This window comes from Tachysurus vachellii, chromosome 17 (assembly GCF_030014155.1).
Source record: "Tachysurus vachellii isolate PV-2020 chromosome 17, HZAU_Pvac_v1, whole genome shotgun sequence".
Classification (NCBI taxonomy): Eukaryota; Metazoa; Chordata; class Actinopteri; order Siluriformes; family Bagridae; genus Tachysurus; species Tachysurus vachellii.
This window is the reverse complement of record NC_083476.1, coordinates 5399652-5421897: the sequence shown is the minus strand read 5'-3', so window position 1 is coordinate 5421897 and position 22246 is coordinate 5399652. Positions and strand designations below refer to the sequence as shown.

At 38.6% G+C, this 22246-nt stretch overlaps 1 protein-coding gene across 2 annotated transcripts in view; it reads right to left on the bottom strand.

The window, feature by feature from the left end:
• Window positions 1-12967, bottom strand: part of whrna (whirlin a) — a 96661-nt gene extending 83694 nt beyond the window's left edge. For both annotated transcript variants that reach the window (XM_060890874.1, XM_060890876.1), the window contains exon 1: window positions 11681-12967. In XM_060890874.1, coding sequence (XP_060746857.1) covers window positions 11681-12394 — 714 coding nt within the window. In that variant the 5' untranslated portion in view covers window positions 12395-12967. The remainder of the gene's footprint in view (window positions 1-11680) is intronic.
• Between the last annotated feature and the right edge of the window lie 9279 nt (window positions 12968-22246).

Below are 22246 nucleotides of genomic sequence, written 5' to 3'. Positions count from 1 at the left end.
TGTCTCTGGAGGCTGTTAAGATTTACAGAACAGAGCCGGCTTACTCGGCATCTCCACCGCCACATACAGCGAGTGTAATGCGGATTCGCAGTCAAGGCTTATGTCTAAACTCTCTCTGTGGCGTTGAACACAAAGAATATTACGACAGGGTGATGAATTCAACAATGTTAGCAGAGTACAGCGATATTAAAGCAGTCCTTACAGTCCACTTTTAAATTTTCGGTCAGATCAGAATGTTGTTCTTTTGCCTCTTATTCGATTTCACAACTACAGTAGATGCGTTTTTATGACGCTGAACAAAGATCTGCATTCTTCAAAGAATTCTGGTGTAAGTCATCAATAAAGAGAATGAAAACCCTTGATTGTTGTTCTTTCTATAAAACATATATGTGAGAACGATTTTCTTAAATTTCTTCCACTGTCACTACTTATCACTGTGGTACAGTATAAATGTGTAAAGTTATAAAAGAGAGTTGATTCAATGCACTGAGGGGAAAAAAATCAACTACATTAAAATGAAAATACATATTAAAATGTTGAGAACAATCCAAACATCTTTCAAAGGCTTCCATACTGCACCAATTCCAGCAAACTGAGAAGTAAAAAATTGTGAGTGCAATCTTTTTGACATGCCGAGACGAATCGTGCGGTTTGTCTCTGTCCCTGTGTGAGGCCGATAATGAATGACAGGACGGCTATATCACCTATCAAATCACAGTTTTCTCATTAGCCCAGCCTTTAGTCACAGGAGGATGTGTGTTCTTGCAGAGAACGTCTGAAGAGACTTCACGAGCCTGGCTGAGGAGACCAGCGTTTCAAAATGATGGACCGCACTGGCAGCTCTCCACAGGAAAACTAATCAGTCAGAGAGCATATGTTAAAGTCGGGTGTGGATCCAGGTCTCTCTGACATTGAACTAATTTCTGTTCCGTGTTGATCCGCGCCGCAAAGCCTGCAACCGCTTGAGCTTTCGCAGACTTTCACGGAAATATAAATCTTTGAACAGAATCAATTATCTTCATCTGGCTCGCTTGAGTAAGTCATCCAACCTGCTTGCCTCGACTGCTTCATAGCGTCATAATCAAGGGGTAATAATGAAAAATGGTGGTCTGGCCTGACCGCTCATGCATCTCTGCTAAATTAATATTGACATATTTCGCTCATATCCGTGCAGCAATACACATGGGTTTGTAATATTAAAGTCTGCTTCAGGCCATCTCAATGACATTGCGAGACTTTAATTATTTCCTCTAAGCATATTAATTTTTTTATTTCCCCTCTAAAATCCCACTAGTACGCGGCAACGTGAGCCGTGATCTCAGTATGCTGCGTAAGAAAATATGTATTCGAAGCGTTCGCAGCGCTCTTTAAGATGACAGACACTTTGATAAAGAGCCCTTCATATACACAGAAGGTCACATCAAGATTGTAGGGAACATATTTTCCGTCAGGGTGCTTTATTATTTTCAGGTGGTTTAAATCCCAATGTGGCAAATGTGGACTTGTATTTGCAATCAGCATCTACTGTTAATTATTACTAGTAGAATCACGTTGAGATGAGAAGTGTTGCATGTAAAAGCAAATGAAACTCTTGAAGTGAATAGTGCACTCTATATTCAGGATGGTGGCATGTGCTAGCCTCAGATTCCTGTGCTTGGCGAACTCAAGACTTTTCTGCTCAACATGATTATAAACAGTAGTTGAGTTTAAATACGTCTGGCCAATTTTAGTGTCCTCTAACCTTTCTTATCTAGCTATTTTCTCCTTCAGAATTAATGCTCACAGTATGATTTTTTTATTTCATATCTATAAATTTGTTATTCTAAGAAAACTTGTTGTTGCGACAGTAACAATAGCCATGCCACAGTCAAAGTCACTGAGATCGCATCTTTTTCCCGTTCGTCTGTTTGATGTAAAAGCGAGCGCTCTAGACCTGTATTTGTAAGATTTTCGCATTGCATTGCTGCCACATGATTGGCTGATTGAACAATGGCATGAAGGGTCAGGTGTACACTTGTCCCTAATAATCAATGTATGCAAAAAGTACATATTCTGCTTGAACTTGTTCTGAGTCTGTCTGCATCTAAATGACATCAACACCCTGACCTGAATACAACAGAATCCCTATGATATTCATGAGCATCACAAACACACACACACACACACACACACACACACACACACACAAATGTTCTTGTTTGTAGAAAATTTGCATGACTAAATTAAAACTTCAATGCTTTGATCCAGTCTTATTCTGCCCTTGGTAATGCACCATAATACAAGATTATTTATAAGTGGAAGGAGCTCAGCATCTTTGCATTTATCAGCTGTAAGTCTGCTGACTGAGCACAGCAGTAGCGCCAGTGGATACTTGGCATGGCTTGGCTGGTTTTCCCTACTGCATGCTAGAAGTAGCTTGTGAAACATTTAACCGACCAGCAATGAAAAGGTTTCAGCTCAACTTTATTCCAACCAATGACCTGCCAAGAGAGGAATATTACAGCTCAAAAGGAATCATTAGCATAGGTGGTATTAAACCTCATTTTGCCTATACATGGACCTGATCTATGTCAGAAAACTCAGTTCTAAATGCAAACAGAATGGAGGAACGCAGTACAGGCCAGGGACCAATAAAATGGAGTGAGGAGCGAGAGAAATCAGAGTGTTTTGGGCAAAGAGGATTAGGTGTACTAGGACACGACCCCACCTTCAGTCCCCACTCAAGCACATTTCAAGACCTGTGAGAAACACAACAATGACGACACGATCAAAAAAATGCTCCATAACGTGTGCCGTGAAAAACAGAGGAGGTAATATAACCCCTGCAGTTTCATTACTGGCACAATGTGACACAAGGGACTAAACATGGCGAGAAACACTTTGAATTTCATACGCTGCACATTTACCTACAAACTAAAAACATTCCTGTTTATTTCCACAGAGACTTGGTCACAAACAAGGTTTCAGATATCAGTCAAATCTACACATTGTCTCTCACATTATGTTTTGTTTTTTTGCCTCAATTTGGTCACCTGCCAATCGGCGCCGGTTCTTCCCATATGACTCCATTACATTAGGTGAGGTCTTTTATTTTGTTTTTTGTTTTTTTCTGTTCACTGATGAGGTGAATCTTCAGGCATCTCCAGGCAAAACTGCAGGTACCTTGCAGCAGCGTAAGCACTTGGCACTCGGTTATTTCATACAGGTTGAATGATTTCTGTGGTAACTCTAGAGCAAGGAAGCCCTAAGTTCAGCCCAAGTTAAATGACCAGTCCTTTTCAAAAGAGCTGGTAATCATTAAGTACATAAAACATTGCATGTATTCTTCATAGAGTTCTTTATTAAAGTGGATTTTTGTAAGTACTTAAAATAACAATATAATTTATGATTGTTAGTTTGCTCAGTTACCTTTGGTCCCTTAAATATGGGGGGACCATACAGACAAGGGCAGAATCTGACCAGCAGCAGAAAAGCAGTACTAAAACTTGCAAACACTTTTGATTCAAAGCCCATATCAAAGCTGTGAATGATCTAATTCATTGAAGCAGGGATGTGATAAAGGCGTTGACCCACTGACCGGAAGGTTGTGAGTTTGAATCCCAGGTCCACCAAACGTCTACTAATGGGTCTTTGAGCAAGGCCCTTAACTCTCAATTGCTCAGTTGTATAAACATTTGATAAAATGTAAGCCTAAAATGTAAAAATGCCATAAATGTAATGTAAATGTGTCACGGTTTGATCTTGAGCTAGGGTCACTGTCTGTATGTTCATTCTGGGTCTGTGTGTGTTTCGTCCCAACAACATGCTTGCTGGTGGAATGCTTGTGATAAATTGCCCCTAAGTCTCAATGATTGTGTGCATTTGTGTGTATGGGGCTCCGCTGTAGACTGATAGTGTTCCTGCTTCCAGGTGTTGTTCCTGCTTCACCCTTTGGTGGCTCTGGATTCACTGCAACGCTTCAACCCCAAAAACGAACACGTGAGCCAATAAACTGACATCCTCTTTGTATTCAAACAGTGTCTCTACAAGCATTTGTTGCAAAGTCATGAAAAGCCTCACAAATGTAGTGACAATGTAGACGCAAAGCCCTGAATTCTTGCAGAAGGGAATAAACCACTACAGTGAATTGGATCAGAAAACATGCCAAACCTTTACTGATACCAATAATTAGATTGAGACATCCATAATTCAATCAGTGCTTTGAGCCATGCCTACAAAGTTCTTATTCAAAAAGTCAGATCGCATGAGTAGAGCTTTAAATGAACTTGCTTAACAATATCACAACAATACAGTATATGAGGTTCTTGTATATGTTAATATGGTAAGTTGTATATGTTCATCCCAGACATGGTCATGTGTAATGTGGGCAGTCGTATTTGCATTCAGAGCATGTTCACTGGTAATGTGCACTCTAATTAAGTGAGGTTATCAGAGACAGGAGGCATAAAATGAAGAGGGAAGTAGAAAACGGGGGGTCAAAGTGTGACGAATAGAGACCATTATCTGCTAGAGAAATAAGAATAAAAGTCAGTGGAGGAAAAAAAAAACCCTGTTCATGAATTTCCTTGCCTGTACTGACGGAGTTTCTGTCTTATTCTGAGCAGTGAAGCCGTGGCAGCTCTGGGGTGAGGTGGCTTGCTTCTTTAATTATTTACCACCAGGAGTCACTGATCATGGCAGCAGCCAATCAGAGGCCTCGGACAGAGCCATGGCACGTACAAGTAGGATAGGGCAGACCTTCTCATCAATAGTGTACTGGGTCTTTAGAGAGGTACACGCAACACAAACGTCTCTCTGTCCATCGGCCATCTGTAGCTAAACGACGTTATTGTTAGTCCACTGTCGACTCGAGGCTGAGCGAGAAATGATGTGGACAAAGACCTGGGTGGGTGAGGGGGTGAGGGAGGGGTCAAGCGAGCTGTATTAAATTACAGCACTATATTCCTTCTCCCTAAATAATCCAGGGTGAGAAGGACAAAGCCTTACACAAAGAAAGGAGTCTTACTGCCTTCTATGAACAAAACAGAAGAATGTTTTCGTCAATATTCACTAAGACACCTTAACACTACAAAAAAGCAGCAGTTTAAATCTTCAAATCCAAAATGTGTAATCGTTATCCATTATCTTCACTCTGAAGAATAAGTAGGGAGATTAATGCTTATCAGCATCACAGAAAAAACAAGTCTGTCAACTTAACAAATATACTGGACATCGTGCCACTTTATCTGTTTTTTTCCTGAAGTTTATCTTGATCTTGTGTATATACAGTAAAAGTATATATTTCATTGCTTTATACAAATAAAGTTTGATATGATTGGCAATCTGTAACATTTCTGACATGAACTCTTCTATATGTTTGTCCATCTAGTCCAAATCAGAGCTAAATCTATCCTTTTGGTTTATATATATTTAATATGATTTAACAGGCTTAGTACTATTACAGCCATCTGTGGCTGGGATTCAAGAGAACAAAACTCTCTGTGAACGCTGGATGAAAAGGATTATATACAGTATTCTCAGCACTGGCCAGTCGTAACCATCTCCGAGCTCATGTATGCTGAAAAGGGAGTATGTCCAGTTCCTATAGACGTGGTATCTGGCTTCACGTGTCGTGGATGGTAGCTATCACATAGGCTGGTGGGTGGAAACTGCCAAAAAATAGTGAGTGGTATTTCTGTGCCAAGGTCCAAAAACAAAGGGAGTAAACTTTGCATGTGCATTAAACACCCTTAGCCTCACAAGTAACTGAACTGAACTGCCAAGACGGTGATCTTTTCTCCATAGCATGTTCTTCAAAAATCCTTATAAAACTAATCCTAAACTGATAAATTCTTTGCATGTGTACTGTTTGTCCAAAATTTTAAAGATCTGCATTCCATCCTCCTTCTCCGTCCTCGCCGGTTATCACTCTAATTTTTCCTCATTTCCTCCATCATCATCTGTCCTTCTGTCTTCTCCCTGACTGATCACAAATAAATTTTTGAACTTAAGTAACCATGGTATTCGTTCTATACTGTATAACAAGTGTAGGTGTGTGATTTTATTCCCGGTTGGAAAGGTGTTTAGAAAGAAGCCCCTAAGAGAACGAGAGCTTGATTGATATTGGTAAGTCAATCAGAACTGATCCTTTCTTGCCACTAAAAACTATAAAAATGTAAAAAATAAATAAATAAATAAATAAATAAATAAATAAATAAAAATAAATGAATAAAAAAGGCTGGCAGTGTAATTTAGCTCTCAGTGTCAGGACAACAAATACATTGAGCAAAATTACCTTTGTTTGAGTATCTCTGCTCAAATTAAAGCATTTTCTGCCTCATTTAGGTAATAATTCAAAACAGACGCTGGATGAAACTTGGAACGACAATCAATTCTCATGCTTCCTTAAAAAGCTCTGTACTTTTGCAGTCTACCAGATGAATCAAATTCAAACATTGTTATTGTTAATAAAACCACAACATGATATCAACATGAAAACGGCTATATTTAGAAATGTTTCCAAACAGATTTGATCCGCTTGTCTATAAAGGCGAGTAGAGTTAGTTGAATATAAGGAGCCTTAAACTCATTCTAGAAAAGATGTAAGCCAAACTTACAAGCAAAGCAATGACACAGCTTATGTTCTAACATACTGTATGATGAGAAAAGCAGAAAGGACAAATGGATAGAGATGTATGTGTTTATTCTTGTCCCGTTAAGGCCATGGCACTAGTAAAAGTGGTAATATGAAATAGCACAATAAACAAAACATGACGACCAGTCATTAAAGGTTAAGAATTAAAATGTAATCATTTTTAGGATTCAGTCAGGTTTTATAAATGTTAAGTTGGGCTATAGTAGGTGTTTCTTTGGCAGATCTAGTGACAAAACCATAATCATACTCTCTCACATCAGCTAAAAATCTTTAAGGATCCCACAGTGAGGATGGGATACCTGAAAAAAATTGGTCTGTTCGGTTATATATACACTATATGGCCAGATGTATGTGGACACCTGACCGTCACACCCATATGTGGTTCTACTATAAACTCTTCACACAAAAGTTGGGAAGCACACAGTTGTGTAGAATGTCATAGTAAGCTGCAATTTCCTTTACTGGATCTAAGAGGTCCAAATCTGTTCCATCATGACAATGCCCCTGTGCACAAAGTGAGTTCAGTGAAGACATCACTTGCCAAGATTAAAGTGGAAGAACTCACAGAGCTTCACAGAGTCTGAACCCCACTGAACACCTTTGGGGCATCCGTGCCTGATCTCACTGACACTCCATGCAACAAACTCGATAGGAAAGCTTTCCCAGAAGACTGGAGCTTATTCTAACTGCAGAGAAGGATTAAATCTGGAATGAGATGTTCAGAAAGCTGTAGGTGGACAATTGGTGCCACACGTCCATATTCAGAACGTTGTGTATGTTATTTTGAATTGTGAGTTCACTAAATACCTGAACATTCTATCACACGTTCAAGTGCTACTTTAAGGCATTTGGCAGACGCCCTAATCCAGAGCAACTTACATTTATACAGCTGAGCAACTGAGGGTTAAGGGCCTTGCTCAGGTGCCCAGGACTGGCAACTCAGTGGCTCTGGGATTCAAACTCACAACCTGCTGATCAGTAGTCCAACACTTTAACCACTGTGCTACCATTTCTCCCTACTTTTAGATGAAAAGAAGAAAAGGAACTACAAAACAGTCATCCATCACAGCTTGCTTGAGAAAGAGGCAAACTCAGACAGCCCTGAAGATTGTGCTACCCATCATGTGATACGACTCATTACTGCACAAACACAGAAAATCTCTCTCTCTCTTACACACACACACACACACACACACACACACACACATAGTTCCTTCAGTCACTCCCAACTTTGTTCATCTAAACCTATAAATCTCTGGACTGACATTTCCACTAGGAAGCAGGGGGCACGCTGATTAATTCCCCTACTTGTTGGATTATCTTCTTTGAATAAGCTGAGCTACATCACAATATCCATGAAGCACATTATAGACCCAAAGGACAGAGGCACTGTCCCAGAGACAGATGGCCCTCCTTCTGTTTCTAAAATATGAAGATAACTCAGCCTTCTGGTATGTTCAGCTAACATATGGAGACATTATTTTTTCTAAAACTCTTACTTTATCTGCTAATAAAGTGCGGGGCATTAGACAATCAAAACTGGTAAACTCCTTCAGACTGGCGAAACACCCCACTGGGTCCACATCAGATGGCAACTCCTGCTATAATGATTACAGAGAATGACAGAAAGAAAATATTTCTTATGGATTACTCTTTTCCTCTTGAAGGCTCTCATGCCTTTGCATGCAACAGTAGGCACATCCGTAGCATGACGAAGTCCATTTTTAGGCACCTTTGTGATTAACCAGGAGTCACTCCTCTGCCACCCCTTCCTCACTCTATCTATGTAGAAGGTGTGAGGAAGAGGATTTACAGCCAGCGCTGTGCCTGGCTGTGATTCAGTTGCTCTCCGGTGGAAGTGATAAGGCGGGAAAAAAAAAGCAATGAGGCTGAAAAAGTTTGAAACTGTTTACTCAATTGTAGCGTTAAGCCCTAGAGGTATTTTAAGCACTCGGAAGCTTCTGATGTAAAGGACTTCCTCTCTAGCAGCGCTCCAGGAGAGCCGGAAAGAAGCTATTTTAGGAAATACTTAAGGCAGACTTTTAAAAGATGCTTTTCTGAAGATATTTATTTCAGTCTTGTTTGTGAGAGGATGGCAGCTGTCGGAGGGATATTGCCATCTTTTGTTTACTGGCTCTGCTTTTTATCTTCATTTATCCCAAGGCATCACTGCCTCAAGTGCATCAAGTGGAGTTTTGGCATATATGTTTAGATGGATTTTGTTTGATGGCATTTTTATATGATGGTTGTCAAATATTCTACATATTTATGCTGAACTTTTAAACTATCCCATAAGAAGAAAGTGAGCCAAAGAACAGAAGCACAGAAACACAACATGTTGTAGATAATATTTTGACATATTAAAAAATGCCAAATCTAGTCATTTATTTAGTGCTGACTCTACAGTATGTTCTCAATGCCTCGGGTTATTGTGTGTATTGTGTGTACTTGCCAAAGATTTGTTGACCTTTTCCAATGGCATATTTCTGACCAATAAATGAAAAGATTTAGGTCGATATTTTAGGTCGTTCTCTCCTCAGCCAATGTTGCTTTTGCTTTTTGCTTTGTTTAAATTGTGCAGTGTAAATCCGAACCCAGGAAAATGTATCACGCTAACGGGTGCAAATGCGCTCTTTAAGTTTGACTCACCTGAGCAAGAAAGTAGCAATGCTATCTATTACAATCTATCATTAAATGTAAATCTCTGCAGTCTTACATTACATCAGGTGTTTTGTTGCTATTTTAGGTAAACGGCATGTCGATTCTAAAAATTTTGCTTCGTCAATAACACGGAATAACTGTTGCAAAACAAACTAAATGGTTGGTAAATTAATCTCCCTTTCTCGTAAAAAAAATCCTGGGTCTCATGATAAACTGGGAAGTGCTACCTCAGTGGTTAAAGTGTTGTACTACTGATCCGAAGGTCATGAGTTCAAATCCCTAATACACCAAGATGCCACTCCTGTGTCCCTGAGCCAGGCCCTTAACCCTCAATTGCTCAGCTATATAAATTACTCACTCACTCTCTCACTCATCTTCTACCGCTTATCTGAACTACCTTGGGTCACGGGGAGCCTGTGCCTATCTCAGGCGTCATTGGGCATCAAGGCAGGATACACCCTGGACGGAGTGCCAACCCATCGCAGGGCACACACACACACACTCTCATTCACTCACGCAATCACACACTACGGACAATTTTCCAGAGATGCCAATCAACCTACCATGCATGTCTTTGGACCGGGGGAGGAAACCGGAGTACCCGGAGGAAACCCCCGAGGCACGGGGAGAACATGCAAACTCCACACACACAAGGCAGAGGCGGGAATCGAACCCCCAACCCTGGAGGTGTGAGGCGAACGTGCTAACCACTAAGCCCCCGTGCCCCCCTGCTGTATAAATTAGATAAGTTTAAGTCCCTCAAATGCCGTAAATGTAAATAAATATTACAGTACATCTCAAATCATAAACAAACAAACAAAAAAAAAAAACAGGTCAGTGAAAAGGCCAAATGTAAACGTTCACCTGAAAGGACCTGAGAATATCTGATTTGTAGGAAAATAACAATAACTTCTTTCTCGCTATGGCAGTGATATTCGATATATGTGTGGAGAGAATACATATTGCGTATATCAATCACAGCTCAGCATGCAGAATGCAATTACTGACGTAAGCAAACAGCAGGTGGGGAGCTGGCTGATGAAATGGGCAGCGGTATAGACTTCCCATGCTGAGGCATGAAAGAAAAAAAACTAATCTCTGACTTGTTTATGGACAGACACACATGCTCCTTGTCTTGGAGAATAATTAATAGAGAATTTAATCAAGGAAACACAAGTATGGCACTTCCAGTGTCAAAGCTGTGGATGTTATTTGTCAAATATTTTTACAGGTTTTTGGAGTGAAAATCATTCACTTTAGTGTCGTTCACACTAAACTTACACGGGGTAACTAAGGAGATATCTAGCCATTTTAGGAAGGAATCTCCATACACTCAGATTTAAAGCTGTAACTTGTACCTGTAAAGTCTCCAGGATGTTTTTTGACATTACAAGCTGTGTTTTATTTCTTATTAACTTCGAGAGAGAGGAAAAAAAAAGAAAAGCTGGTAATGAGAAACAGTTTGTAGCTGTTATAACGTAAAGGATAACAGGGACGAATGTTTGTTTTACAGACGTTTCACAATATTACTAGAAATAATGTTACTGAAATAAAATACTGGATGCTAACTGCCCTGTCATCAAGTGTTTTCCTATAAAAGAACACTCTGAAGTGTTTAATTCCTTACTTAATCCTTACAAACACTGATAATAAGAAAAATAATAAGGAAGGTTAAATCTTTGTTGAACGTATTAACTGCTCGCTCTCAGATCCTGGTGGGATTCGAAACGAGAGTTATTAAAAAAGGATTAAACCCATTAAGTATAAAGATAAAAGACTCACAGCTTGTGTTAGTCTTAACTGGTAAAACATAAATACATGGTGTGCCCATAACAGTGCTAAGGATTTTGGCCTTTTGTTTTTTTTTTTTGCAGCAAATTTCATTTATTTTTTTATTTTTTTATTTTTTTTAAATCCACGAGTTCTTTCTTTCTGTCTTTCTTTTATGTACCTTATTACTGTGCATATGTTAGAGCTGTAAACGTATTACAGATGTATTACAGATGCCCCCTGATAAACTGATCCAATGCACATATGGATTTAGCTGATTTTAAGGTGTCTCCAGGCATCTGTAAGTCTTTTATATATATATATATATATATATATATATATATATATATATATATATATATATATATATATATTAATAAAGATAAAATGATTTACTTTGTCAGGAAATCCTGCATCATATAAAACGTACGGCAGTCAATGAAAATGTAAATGGTATCATGTATCAGATGGGGTCAATGTTGTCCCTATGTGTACCCCCAGGTTCCCCATCTTGGTACTGGATTGCATGGGGATCTGAAGGATCAGGGTTAGGAACCTTCTGGCAAAAACCCCATTCTCACTTAAATGACGGGTAATTAACGAAGTGTATCCTACCTTCACAGCCTCGGCATGTGTGACCCTGTCGAACACTTTATCGTTCACTTTGAGGATCTGATCACCGACTCTTAGTCCCTCTTTCTCGGCCATGGATCCCGGTTCCACGAGAGACACGAAGATCCCGACCCCATGCTCAGATCCACCACGGATGCTGAAGCCTAAACCCTCGTTGCTTTTGTGGCGCTTGAGTGTCACCTGTCTGACCTCACCTGGGGGTTCAGGTAGGAAATGTCTGCCCAGTAGCGGCACGAGCGCAGTAGATGTCCCGTCGCTGCCGGCGCTCGGGTGATCAGGGGAACCGCGCAGAGGTAAACGCGTGAGCGTAGCGTTGTTCGCAGAGCCGGACACGGTGGTCTCGTGCTCCCCGTTTCTACTTGGCAGCAAATCCGACTTTAAATACAGTCCCTCGGAGGTGTAGCGATCGAACAGGAGCTGATCGGAGCGCGGGATGACCAGTCGCAGCATAGGAAGCAGCTGTCGCTTGCTCGGGGCGTCAAGGATAACTTTGAGCGTCTGGACCAAGTCGTAGACGTTCCGCTTAGCGTGGTACACGTTCAGGCAGTGCACGAACTGCTCGCGCTCGAGCTCACTGAGCAGCAAATTGAGCGCATCGTGCAGCTTGCGCACGTTAGCGGAGAGCGAGCGCGCGCTGGAAGCCAACGAGCCCGCAGACGAGGAGCTCAGCGACACGCGCTCCAGGTCCGCGCTCATCCTCGCGCTCACCCAAACTCTGCCACCTCAGCAATCAGACACAGAACCGACACACCGCAGCTACCGGGGGCTCCGGAGCGGAGCGTGGCGTCTCCGGTCGTGGATGTCAGTCTTCATACCGATCACCTTGTCTATATATCTATAACACACGAGACTTACTGCAGAGAAGTTTCCAGATGGAATTCATTGTGTTTAAACGTCTGAGTCGATTCTTTAAAGAGTGTTATTAGTTAAATGACACTTTTAAACTAGCACTTTAAGTGTGTTTCAGGTGTAACGGTGTCCTCAACGGTGCGTCTTCGGTTCTGGAAAACGGGGTCAAGTGGCACGAAGAAGCTTCTCTAATGTCAGACACTGGCTTTGTGAGTTAACAACACAAACTAGACACTGTAAAAACTCAAAACCTGTAAATAAATACAGACTTACAACTTGTAAACAATCTTGTGAGAGACATTTCGGCTTTTATTCCCGTCGTTAGTGCCGTAACGCGACGACAAACCGTCTAACATCAATACTAACTTCTTTTTCCATGTAACTAAAAACCGGATATTTACTTCCACGAAATGGAAATATAATGAATCGCAAAAAAAAAAAAAAAAAACCCGTTTTTTATACAGTTTCCAGTACTATAAATACTAAACATACGCAAACAGACACGTAGCTCCTCAGCTGCCTGCGCGTGAACAGGCTCGATTCTGACACTCGCACGGTTCTGCAGGAAGTGACGCAACTGTGGGGCGCGAGTAAGTTGCTTAGTAACCAACAACACACGTGCGCACCGGACGTTTTAAATGATATTAATTATTTCTTTAGATTTTTTTTTTTAATTTTGTATAATTTCCATCAGAGAGGACATGGCTTTATATAGAGCTCTAAAAATCAAATATACGCTACTAAAAACACGCAGGTGAGTGCAAAAGAGTGCTCACCAAGACTAGCTTTAGTCCCTTTATTATAACATCATTATAACATCATTATAACAACCTATAGCAAGACTTTAAATATAACAGGACAATAGGGTTATTAAATACATTTAAATGAAATTAAAAGACATTAAATATCACAATTATTATGCACCAATTGTTCATTTAACTGATATTGATACCTATATATATATATATATATATATAGCTCTATCTATCTATCTGTCTGTCTATTATGAGAGCCAGAGGGTTCTCATAAATATAAATACAACCTGAATTGTCCTATCTATCTATCTATCTATCTATCTATCTATCTATCTATCTATCTATCTATCTATCTATCTATTTATGCAAATGTATGTTTATTAATTTGTTGCTTCATTAGTGCAAATATTTGTCATTAACAAAAGGTCCAATGTTTAAAAATAAAAAAACAAACAAACAAACAAACAAGCAAACTATATATATATTGTTGTTTCATTCATTTAGATTCCATTTAGAATGTATTCATTTAATTTAACCATAATGACAGAATGAAACGTTTTAGAATGTTTTTTTTTCTTTCACAAATTTATTAACAATAAAAATGGAACTCTTTAATTTAGACAAATATTCAGACCTTTATTCAGTACAACGGCAGCGATTTCATCTTCGAATCTCATAAAACATTTTCAACATACGTAAACATACGACATTTCTTTATTGACTAACCAAGAAAACACATCATATCATATTCCCAGTTTATCAGAAATGGGAGAAGGTTCAAATTCCATGCTTTTTAGCATGAATTATAAATCTAATACAATGCTGGAGAGGCATCATGACAAGTTTTTGAATGTCCTTGAATGTCCCAGCCAAAGCACACACTTGAAATCCATAGAGGATTTGTGGAGAGACCTGAAGATTGCAGTTCACGGATGTTTCCCGTCCACTCTGATTGAGCTTGAGAGGTTCTGACAGGAAGAGCAGAAGAAACGATGCAAATCCAGGCATGTGAAGGGTGTAGAGACTCACACAATGAGACTCGAAGATGAAATCGCTGCTGTTTTACTGAATAAAGCTCTGAATATTTGTGTAAATTTAAAAAGTTCCATTTTTATTGTCATTATGGTGAATTCAATTAAATACATTCTAAATAAAATCTAAATTAATGAAAACACAATAAAATGTTGATTTTTAAAAAAATATTTTTTATGAGTCAGTATAAAGATAAGTAGTTCAGAGAAGAAGACGGAGTATATCCAAAAATCTGAAGAAAAAAAAATAGAATTTTAATATTTTTTTAAATGAATATTTTTAATTGTGGTCATGTTTCCTATTTCTGAAGTATATATAGCTCACTAAACACTTATCTAACTTAATTACCATATTCTGGTCTAATAATAGATCTTTCTGTCTCTTGACACAAAGTTTTGTGAGTTTGAACCTGTTGAATTTGCCGTAAATAAAACTTAAAGTCAACATCTCTTGATGGTTTTACATCATTAGATGTCTTAATGATGCACATTTATTTCAAGCAAATATATAAAATTGATGGGAATGCAAAGTTTTCAGCTTGGTAATCCTCAGTTGCTGCAATAACCCAAGAACTACAGTACTTAATGAATGTTGAATTAAAAAGGAAAACGTTAACATGCATCAGTCAGAAACCAAAGGGCTGAAAAATTTTGCACAGAATTGTACAATAGATTGAAAATGAGTTAACATTTAGAGTTAATTTGGTGTCCTACATTTTCCTAGTCTTAAAATATGAAGATATCTTTCTGTACAAATTTTCAGTGTGAGCCACTTTGATCCTTTTAGAATTTTTGAATAATTTAGAATTAAATTTAAAATTTTTTTTTAGAATTTCTCACAATCAAATATAATAGTTAAATCTAGCAGTATTTTGAAATATGTCTCAATATGCATTGTCTATCAAAGAAGACCCTGCAATCTAGGCATCCAAATCGTCCAGCATTAAAGGTAGGGTCTCCGTTGTTTGAGAAATGCTTCAGAAAACTGAGTCGGGATGACAAACAAAACAAAAATCAAAACAAACGTGTAGCCAATGAGCAGAAAGGGGCGGGCCTTGTCAATATGGGTGGAGAGAGTGTTCAGTGTGCATGTGTGACATTAGCAGAAAGCGGTTTTATCATTGACATGGAGGATAAAAACAAAGAAAGAAAGCGAAGAAAGGTTTACGATAAGGCAAGAAGTAGGACCCGTGTTAATATAGGATCAGCTTTCCAGCGCTGGAGAGAACTGAAGGAGCGGGAAGTTGGCTGCATATTCACAGATTGGAGTTTCCCGAGTCAATAACTCCTGAGCTAAATGCTGTTACTACACAAATACAGTAACACCTCTTTTCTATCGTAGTAATGTAGAGAGGCAGCTACAACCGCGTTTTGCTAGTAACAGCGTTTAGCTCAGGAGTTATTCACTCGGGAAACTCCAATCAGCTATGATAAAGACACATTTCTTTCCATTAGTTGCCTGGGTTACGTATGTATGTGTGGGCGGAGCTATCAATACAGGGGTGGGACCCATTTGAGTTAGGGGAGTGTTTGTTTTGTTGATTTCAAATGTCAACATTGGCTTTCAAACAACGGAGACCCTACCTTTAATACCTCTAAACTGTTTGGCTAGCTATTGGGTTTTTGTTAGAACTGGATAACGAAACCTCACAGAGTTTACACAAGTTTTCCACTTCTTATTCAACACATGTCACTTCCCGCATGCATGGCTTGATAATATGCTGATTGATTCTGATGTCAAGGCAGATGCTGAATTCCTTAGTTTCCAGGTAATTGAGATCCAGGTCGATGGACTACACTTTTACAATTTGTAAGGTTCAGTAGTTGTGTGCACTGAGATGGCCGGTGGGTTTCACTGAGCTGTGAAAGCTGCACCGACCAGACAGGAGAGAATGAGTGATTGATGAAAGTAGTTAATGGAGTTAAAGAGTAATAGCTACAATAAGGCACAGCAAACAGTACATTATAACCGATTAAACTAATATGCCCAGAGACGAAGAGAAAGCAGTTGAATTTGAGCGGAATAAGCAAAGGTAATTAACTCGCTCTTGTCTCTACTCGCTAGAATCAGCAAAGTTAATGGCTTTGGTGATTTCTCTAATTTTCAATTTATTCTGCAAATTGCACTGTCTTATTGTGCGTGTGATAACAAACAAACAAACAAACAACAATAGCAATCAAATCTATTGACCAAAGAGGCATGCTGTTTTTATCTGCCTGGATGCGTAATGTGCAGCAGATAGTTGAAAAAAATGATAACAGTGATAACAAAGTGATAGTTCTACTAGATTCTATCCATCCTTTCATTTGTCTATTTACGTACAAATGTGTGTGTGTGTGTGAGTTTGCATGCAATTGAACAAATGAAGTACTGCTGGTTGATTATTCATCAGTAGCATTTAATGTAATAGGCGGAGACGAGTGAAATTACTCTGCAATACAAGAAGCCATCACTTTAAACAGAGAGGACTATACTGACCCTGTAAATTATATCATTTTGAAAGGTCCGATTCAATTATATGTCATTCGGTTCCACATTCACAAATTAAATTCAATTCTTAAATTCTTTCGTACAGGAAAACGTCACCCATTAAACGTGCTTTTATTGTAATATATGCGATTGGGTTTGTGATGCCAAAGAGTCAGGTTTCAACGTACTGTAAGTAGCTAAAATTAAAGAGTTAACGAGCAAAAGCTTCTTTTCTACCTCACTGTTTTCCTGCAATGGCGTCATATTGAGAAGAAATCCAGTCTAAAAGTGGCTCTGTTTAGGTCATGCTGAAGCAAGTGTTAGATCACAACGGCATCATTATCAGCCTGAACAGGAACGTTTAAGATAAAAAAGCGGTTTCTACCTCTCAGGATACAGACTGCTTCTAAGGTTGGCAAAGCATTTGATAACATTTTAATGACTATCAGATGGTGCATAAATGTTGGATTACTCTGAAATGTTTACAGACTTCCTACTGAATAAATAATCAGCCCCCCAGTTCAGATTAGCGCTTTATATTTCATTTTGGCCTGAATGCATATTTCCATGAAAACATACACAGAAAGACCACCCAGGATGTATAAAAAAAAGGGTCATCTGGGTCCATATTATGTTAATTATCAATATAATTCATTTGCTGCAAATTGGGGAAGAGAACAAGAATGACATTTCAAGTTTTTTTTTTTTTTTTTATTTAAAGAACCCCGTTGCTCACTCCTCTCCTCCTCCTCTTCCTCCACTCCAGCACACCCTTGACCTTTCCTAGTTTCTCTGTATTGATTCATTTTGCCCATCTATATGGTGTCTCTCCTCATTAGGCTCAATACCCAGACTGGCTGCATGCATTACAAATCCACCCACTGAGTTTTTTTGTAGCCCTCTAAGCTAACACAGATGTTCTTTCTTCATCACACCCACCCACAACCACCTCAGAGAACTAAAGCCTCTTTAATACCACACCAAACTGTTCCCTATTTGCAGGACGTTCACTATTTGATTGCCATTTAACATAATTTGTACTTATTGGCTTCCCAGCTAATAAACCTTGCCTTAAGTTGTTCCTTTCTAGCCTTCCTTCAGGTCCTTCCTGAGGCCCTTTCCGGTATCTCAGGCAATTAAGAGCATGCTATTAAACATTTCTAAAGTCTTTCCAACTCTTTCCATATGCAGAACCATGATGTTTATATCACAGAAATTTTTATAACAAATTGTACTTATTATCCATTTCTAGTTACATTTACTGTTGTGAAACATGTAAGCTACTATCTCTTATATTATAGCAGCTATGAATATTAATTTCCTCACCAATGTGACTCAAACAAACATCTTTGTACTATGCAGTTTGTTTATGGCAGGATGCAATGTGTAAAATCTGAACATTACTTAGGGCAAAACAGAAACTCTAGTAAGAGGTAATAGCAGGTGTATCTAAAATCTGATGCAGAAAGTAGAAGAGGCAGAAACAAGGCTCAGACATGACTGATACAACTGAGAGACATCACAGTAGAGTATAAGTAAGAAAACTGATCAAAACTGAAAACCTAAAACAAATAAATACAAATGAGCAAGAAACAATGACACAACATGGGTGGAGAAGAAGACCAAGAAAAGAAACATAAATATAACCCAAAGTATATGAGGAACTAACACTGCTGAGCGAGGGAATTCATGATAAACTACATCATATGCAAAATGACATTTAGATAAATCTGTTAAGCATTATCCATTCGAGTCCCAGTTTAAACTGCTAGATTAGAGTTCGATTCGCTCTGCAGAACGACCCAATCAGAATTAAGAATAAAATTTTTGATATGAATGAGTTAAACAGAACTGCTATTTATAGCTTGACTTTCCTACTGTATTTACAGAGCTCAGGCTCTACATTTTAATCCTCGTCTGTCCAGCCGTATGAAAGTAATTTGAAAAAATAGCTCTCAGCTGAACCCATCTCCGACTTGCATTCTCTTGACCTTCACTGATAGAAAGAAAAGGCCCATTAAAAGCGCAAAGAGAAGCTTCGCTTAATTTGCAACTTGCCTCATGACATGAAATTAATTGGGTTATAAAATGCCACACAGGATTGAAGTATAAAAAGCTTTATTATTATATGCATGAGGCAAATATGCTCCTGTTCATGCTCATAGACTAACACACTTAGCACAAATCATGAATTATACAAATACTGGTTTCCGTACAGCACCGCGATCTAGAGGGTCTGTGTGGCAAAGCCGGTTTCTGAGTGACGGTTCATACGGTTTGTGTTTGGCCAGGTTAAAGGCATGAATGCCATGTGGGCGTATGACGCACCTTTCAGTCCGTAGGAGAGCGTGAGAGCGCTCACGGGCTATATGAAGAACTGTAGTGTTTACCATTAGCTCTGAATAGTCAGGCAGACAGGTGGTCCCTGCGGAGAAGCTGTCAGACTGGCGGAGATGAGAGCGGTGCACACTGCCCACGCAGCACAGCCGTTCTCTAGACATCCAGTACAGCTAATCCCCATCTACCTGCTCCTGCATCTACTGAGGACACATCGCCGGCCTGCTAGGCCAATATTTTTAATATTTATTCCATGGCTCACTGCCTTTCTCTGTCTTTATCTTTCCCAGGTTTCTCAGGTTTCATTAAATCTGGCAGCATGAGATTAACATAGCCACTCTGGAAACATGAAGATGTCGTACGAGCTGCCATTCAACCCCATGTCTAGGTGTATAGCATGGTTTTGTTTTATTTTTTACTACTAGTTAAAAATCTGAGTCTAGTATGAGCGGCTGGGATGAGACTATGCTGTTCTTTCTATAATAACAGCTTACACAAGAAATTGTATGTTGGACACTCAACAAAATGACCAAAACATCATTTTCTATGAGGATACATTTCCTTTGCACTTTTGGAAAGAGTCTCTGTGTCGCTTTATGCTTTTTCAAGTAAAGCTGAGTCTTTAGTGTTTGTGACAAAAAACACGATGAGCTACATTTTGTTATTTTAATAAAGTAACTCATTTATAGCTGCTTTAATGTTATAAATAAGTACTTACTGTATAAAGCATAAAAGTATAATCACTTATATTACTTATAATGCTTTATAAAGTAATAACGTGAACAAATGTATTTCTGGAATGTTTAGCATAGCTACAGTATATACGACTAAATTAAAGAGTACGTGTTAAGCGTTAATGTTCTTTGGCTGAGGTAAAAGAGAAATAAAACACTTGTGATGTGCTGTGATTTGAAAGAGTAACCATGGTAACAGTCACTCCAATTTTGTGTAAGGTAAAACTGTTTTTATCAACCTAAAGCGTTCGTTGGTTTGTCTTTCAAAGAGAACAAAAGACATCTCCATATAGAACAGAGCCCATAACCTTTGATGAGAAGTTATCATAGCATGACGCACACATGATTAAAAAAAAAAATAAAAGCTTATTTTCCCAATGAAATTGGGTTATTGTTAGGGTTAAAACCCATGTAAACATTTAGAACCATTTGGCAGCCAAAGAAACATTTCAGAAGCCAAACACTAGGGCACTTTCATGAATTATTATAACATGACCCTGCAATACAACTGGATATAAACTGTCATGACAGCATGACATGTTTATGACATAGTTAAGTCACTTTTATGACACAGTGTGCCCTTCATATCATATTCTTTATTTATCCACGTATTAAAGTACATGCGTATAATGAACGCCTTTATATCACCTCTGACTCTCTCTGCCTGGATAAATGGTTCAAGATGGCAGCCTCTTTCAATCTCATTGTCATCTAATCATGAGTTATCCATAGGAAGCAGCTGACATCCACCCTCTTCTTTCATCTACCCCTGCCAGACTGTGTAGTGCCGCAATTAGACGCATTAATCCTAAATTATATCTAAATGCTACTACAAATTTTTTTGTTGTTGTTCAATTTCTCAGTTAGAACACGATTAATACAGTGACTTACAATAAGGTGTTTTATGAAGACCTGAGGTGTGCATTATGACTGAAACCACAGCACTACACAGTTACAGATACAGCATCACATTATACTCCTACCTTACCCCGGCATTTAACAACTTCAGATTCTACTTGTCACATACACGATCATACGCAGTACGACATGTAGAGAATGCTTTGTACGACGAGAAAAAACCCTCCAAAAAAAACTCACTCACACCTGCCAGATAGATTTATTAGATAGTAGATAATAGTTAATGGTAGATAAAAGCCGATAGTAGATAAAAGAACAAAATGAAGGAATAAAAAAATAAGTTACAGGTGAATACAATATAAGAACAAATAAATAAATATATGTTTATTTTTTCTTATATTGTATTCAGCTGTACCTTATTACAAACCTCAACCTTATACTAAAATATATATATATATTTATATATATATATATATATATATATATATATATATATATATATATATATATATATATATATATATATATTCTTCGAGATATATATATCTCAAAGAATATATCAAAGAAGATTACATTTTTTTTATAAAATATATTAAATATAGTCAGAAACAGTGGTAATGCAATCCAACATGTAGACCCAGTGCTAACTTCCCATTTTTTTTTACCCCTAGCATTTGGCATATACGCCCTTATCAAGTGCTTTAAAATCTATGTCAACAAATACATCGATACTAGTTCAGTAGGTCATGGATTAAGGATACAGTCTAGAAACTTTGTTGAGAGTAAAAACAGCAAGGTCTAGAGAAGACCGCCAGTGACTCAGCAGTTTGATATCTAGGAGAAGTTTATTTAAACACCTACCTTCTTTGTATACTGAAAGATAGTGGGACCAGTCAAGCAGTGCTAGAAGGTTGGAGGGTCCATTTTTATCTTTGTAGGCAAAAGCTAAAAAGTTTTTTTTTGTTTTTTTTTTTTACTTTTCTCCCTAGTGACATTTTCAGAAATTCTAAATCCTTTGCCATGGGCTCACATACAGTACAGCCTAAGGGCATGTTGTAATGGCAGCTGTTTCTGGCTCCAAGAACAGTCGGATTGTCACAGAAGCCAGAGTCTGCCGTAACATGCTCATAAACATTCATATAATCGGAGTCCTGAACCACGGGCTTGGATTACTACGTAGATAATACACTCGTGTCACACTTGCATACGCGTACTAATGGAGTCTTAATAGTGGTGTGAAATTTAATCATTATAATTAAGGCATTTAAACCATGATCAGGAGCTTTAATCTGAAGCATTTCTGGATTAAAAATAAGACACTTTGGTAGTCAAAACAGCACCAGTGCCTCAACAACAGCTTGGCTACAAACCCTGCTGGTTTCAAATTTCTGCGACACTTCGACTGGGCTGTAAACAGGCATGATAAAGACAGGTAATTATGTACGCTTTCAGCTCTGAAGACGCAGCAGGGTCAGCGGGGTCTGCACTCGTCTCAGCTTGTAGCCAAGCAGGAA